General features: G+C 39.3%; 1 protein-coding gene across 1 annotated transcript; it reads right to left on the bottom strand.

Moving 5' to 3' along the window:
• Positions 1 to 841: 841 nt before the first annotated feature.
• On the bottom strand, positions 842 to 2,520 carry LOC139458040 (uncharacterized). Its single transcript, XM_071239356.1, has 2 exons — positions 1,153 to 2,520; positions 842 to 924 (listed from the first exon to the last, which is right to left on the bottom strand). The coding sequence occupies exon 1, from the start codon at positions 2,518 to 2,520 to the stop codon at positions 1,444 to 1,446; it is 1,077 nt and encodes a 358-aa protein (XP_071095457.1). The 3' UTR covers positions 842 to 924; positions 1,153 to 1,443.
• Between the last annotated feature and the right edge of the window lie 407 nt (positions 2,521 to 2,927).

Genomic DNA, 2,927 nt, shown 5'->3' with positions numbered 1-2,927 from the left:
CCTGAAAGAATAAAACTATCATAAACATGGTCACATGGTATGCTTATTTATCATAAAGATAGACCGTTCAAAACAAAAAATAACATCATTGGATATTTAATAGAAACATGAATTCCTCAGCATTTGTGTGGAGATTAACTGTAAGCTACGTGCAGAGGAAAACACTAGACAATCACCCTTGGATGTGTTATGATAATCCTTAATTCCTCCTAGCTCATAAATTATTTTAACTTGTTGTGAAACATTGACTACATTAGTTAAGTTTTGGAATTCAGTAGCAATTAACTGATTGGAAATCAGAATGCTGGAATGTCAATTATTATTATTAAGTGGGAGAGAAATGATTGAACTCTTTGGACACAATTTGATTCTACAAATCTACAACCAGATCACTATGCGCACGACCATGTTCAGTTAAACCTAATGAAACGAAAACCTAATGAATGTTTAAAAACAACTGAGTCATAGATCCAGACATCGGCAGAACATAAACACACAGTCACAGATGGTTTCACCCATCAGTACACTTCAACACATTGGATGATGACATAAAGGATTTTACCTTCTACTAAAATGTCATGCTTGACATATGTTCATATACAATAGAAAAGTAATCCTACTGCTTCAACTGATCAAAGTAATGAATTTGGTTCAGATAACATAATAACATAATTATAAAGTCTCGGGACCACACATGTTACATTCAGTAGGGATATATAGCTCAGTAGGGATATATAGCTCAGTAGGGATATATAGCTCAGTAGGGTTATATAGCTCAGTAGTGATACATACTCCATAATAGTTATTCCCCTTAGCTCGTAAGGTATTCTCTAAACAACTTACCAGGATCAGTTTCCCTCTTGGGGTCTGTCTTATCAAGTATTAAGTTTCGTTCGTCTCTGCTAATTCCCACCGAGGGAAAATCTAATATGGAAAAACAGAAATGTGTGTAAATGCATTGATAATTAGGTTTGTTTTCTGTGTTTGATATGCATAAACCTGTGAAAGTTCAATGAATGAACAACAATCTTAACATCGTACATCTGTGCAAAATATGTGTGGCCTGCAAACTTCCATCTAACAAAGCATCGACCTGTAATGCAGGTGACGCGCCCTTCAGGTTCTGTACTGATAAGCTCTGTTTTGTGATACCTGCATGAAGTGGCTCCTGGTCGTCAGAACTTGACGTGGAGTCATTTCCTTGGGCAAACAGGCTCATGATGATTTCTTCATCAGACTGGTATGGGCTCGATCCAAGAGAGCTGCCGTCATCAGTTGCTTCATCGTAAGCCTTCTGGACTTCATGATTATCCCCTGGTGTACCCCCTGAATGATGAATGTCCCCTGAAGAAGCCTTGGACTCGCTGTTCTCTCCGGACATAGTGGGAACAAACTGCTTCAGATGATTTCAAAACAGAGTAAGCATCTAATAAGTTTACAGGTTTACATTATTCTTTCTAACCACATACCTTTTTCCATTCTACAAATTTGTCCGTTTTCCATCATGTATGTTCTCGGTCCACACCTGTCACAGAACACTACACCTTCAACACACTTCACAGCCACCCTTAGGACACATCTCTGATGATCAGATGGAATGGGGTGAAATGCAATAGCAATCAGATCAGAAGGGACATCAGTGAAAGTGTTCTCACTTCTACCCAATAGTACACAGTCACGTAGCTTTGACTTGAGTGTTTCTTCTAATTCTCCCTGATCCAATTTTAACTCAAATCCACGTACATCTGGAATTACTGTTGTGTAGGTACCGTCTTCGGATGTGTTTACACGTTCACCTATTCCAAGATAGTAGGATCCACCATCAGGAATCTTTGACATGGAAGTTATACTATCCTTTAGTTTAAGTTGATTCCATAGGTACTCCACAAAGGTAGTGGCATCTTGTTGTATCTCGTCAGATGACTGAGGTTTCGGTAGAAAGCGTTTTAGCTGAATGTGAACGTCTTCGTGTAACTTGGAGTCATCTGTTAGTCCTGTTATTGCAGGGCCGGTAGATGTGCGTCGATGTGATCGCACAGTGAGTAGTTGTTGTGTTGTGGGAATTACATTTTCATAATCCTTGCCAAGCTTTGTATTGAAATCTACAGTAGCTACACCTTTCACATCTGTCACAGCTGTCACAGCTGCAACGCGTATATGAATAAATACAGCACTGTCTGCACAATACTCCAAGATATCCTGTAACCACTGACGTTTGTACGTGTTGGCATAGACTTCTCCGGGTTCCAGCAAGCGGGTCACTATACTGCCGACAAACTCGTCAAAATATTTCAGACATCTGTCCCCAGCTCTTGTTCCGTTTACATGAATCAACAAAACACCACCACCACTGTTGCGTAACGCTGACAGTCTCTTAAGAAGTTCGTCGCGTGTCTTATTCCTTTCTTGTGACTTCTTTAAATATATTGCCCGCTCTGTGTGGATTGAAAGTAACTCGTTGTCAGTACTTTGTGCCCTATATTTCGTCACCACATTATTGCATCGAGTGCAACTTGACATCTTACGCAATACCAGTGTGGCATTCCCAATAGTCTTTTATGTCTGTTAACTGGATGATGTAGTCACAATACTTTTGCAATGTTCACAACATCAAAATGACAGCAATCTCGAATTGTAACATTACCCTTTCACAGCTAAGGCTTGTGTCATTCTGGATTATTTGTTTTGTAAAATGTCTGGCATAACCCACTAGTCGTTCACAATGTCGCTGAATGATAACAATAGGAGCACAGTCCTGAAACTAAAAACATATTAAAGTGAGACAACGTCGGAGCAAAACCAGGTGATGACAAATGGTGCAGATAACTATTGAGCTATTTTATAAGCAGACATTTGGGTTGCTAGTGAACTTGTCCAGATGTTTATTGTTTATGTTGCTATGCTACAACTCAGTGATATGTGTTAAA

The sequence above is a fragment of the Haliotis cracherodii genome, unplaced genomic scaffold, assembly GCF_022045235.1.
Source record: "Haliotis cracherodii isolate W230 unplaced genomic scaffold, xgHalCrac1.p SCAF_12, whole genome shotgun sequence".
Classification (NCBI taxonomy): Eukaryota; Metazoa; Mollusca; class Gastropoda; order Lepetellida; family Haliotidae; genus Haliotis; species Haliotis cracherodii.
Note: the sequence above shows the minus strand (reverse complement) of the source record. Positions and strands in the feature narration are given on the sequence as shown.

Excerpts from the sequence above, each read along its gene's own strand:
- LOC139458040 (XM_071239356.1), bottom strand. The coding sequence starts at position 2,520 with ATGTCAAGTTGCACTCGATGCAATAATGTGGTGACGAAATATAGGGCA.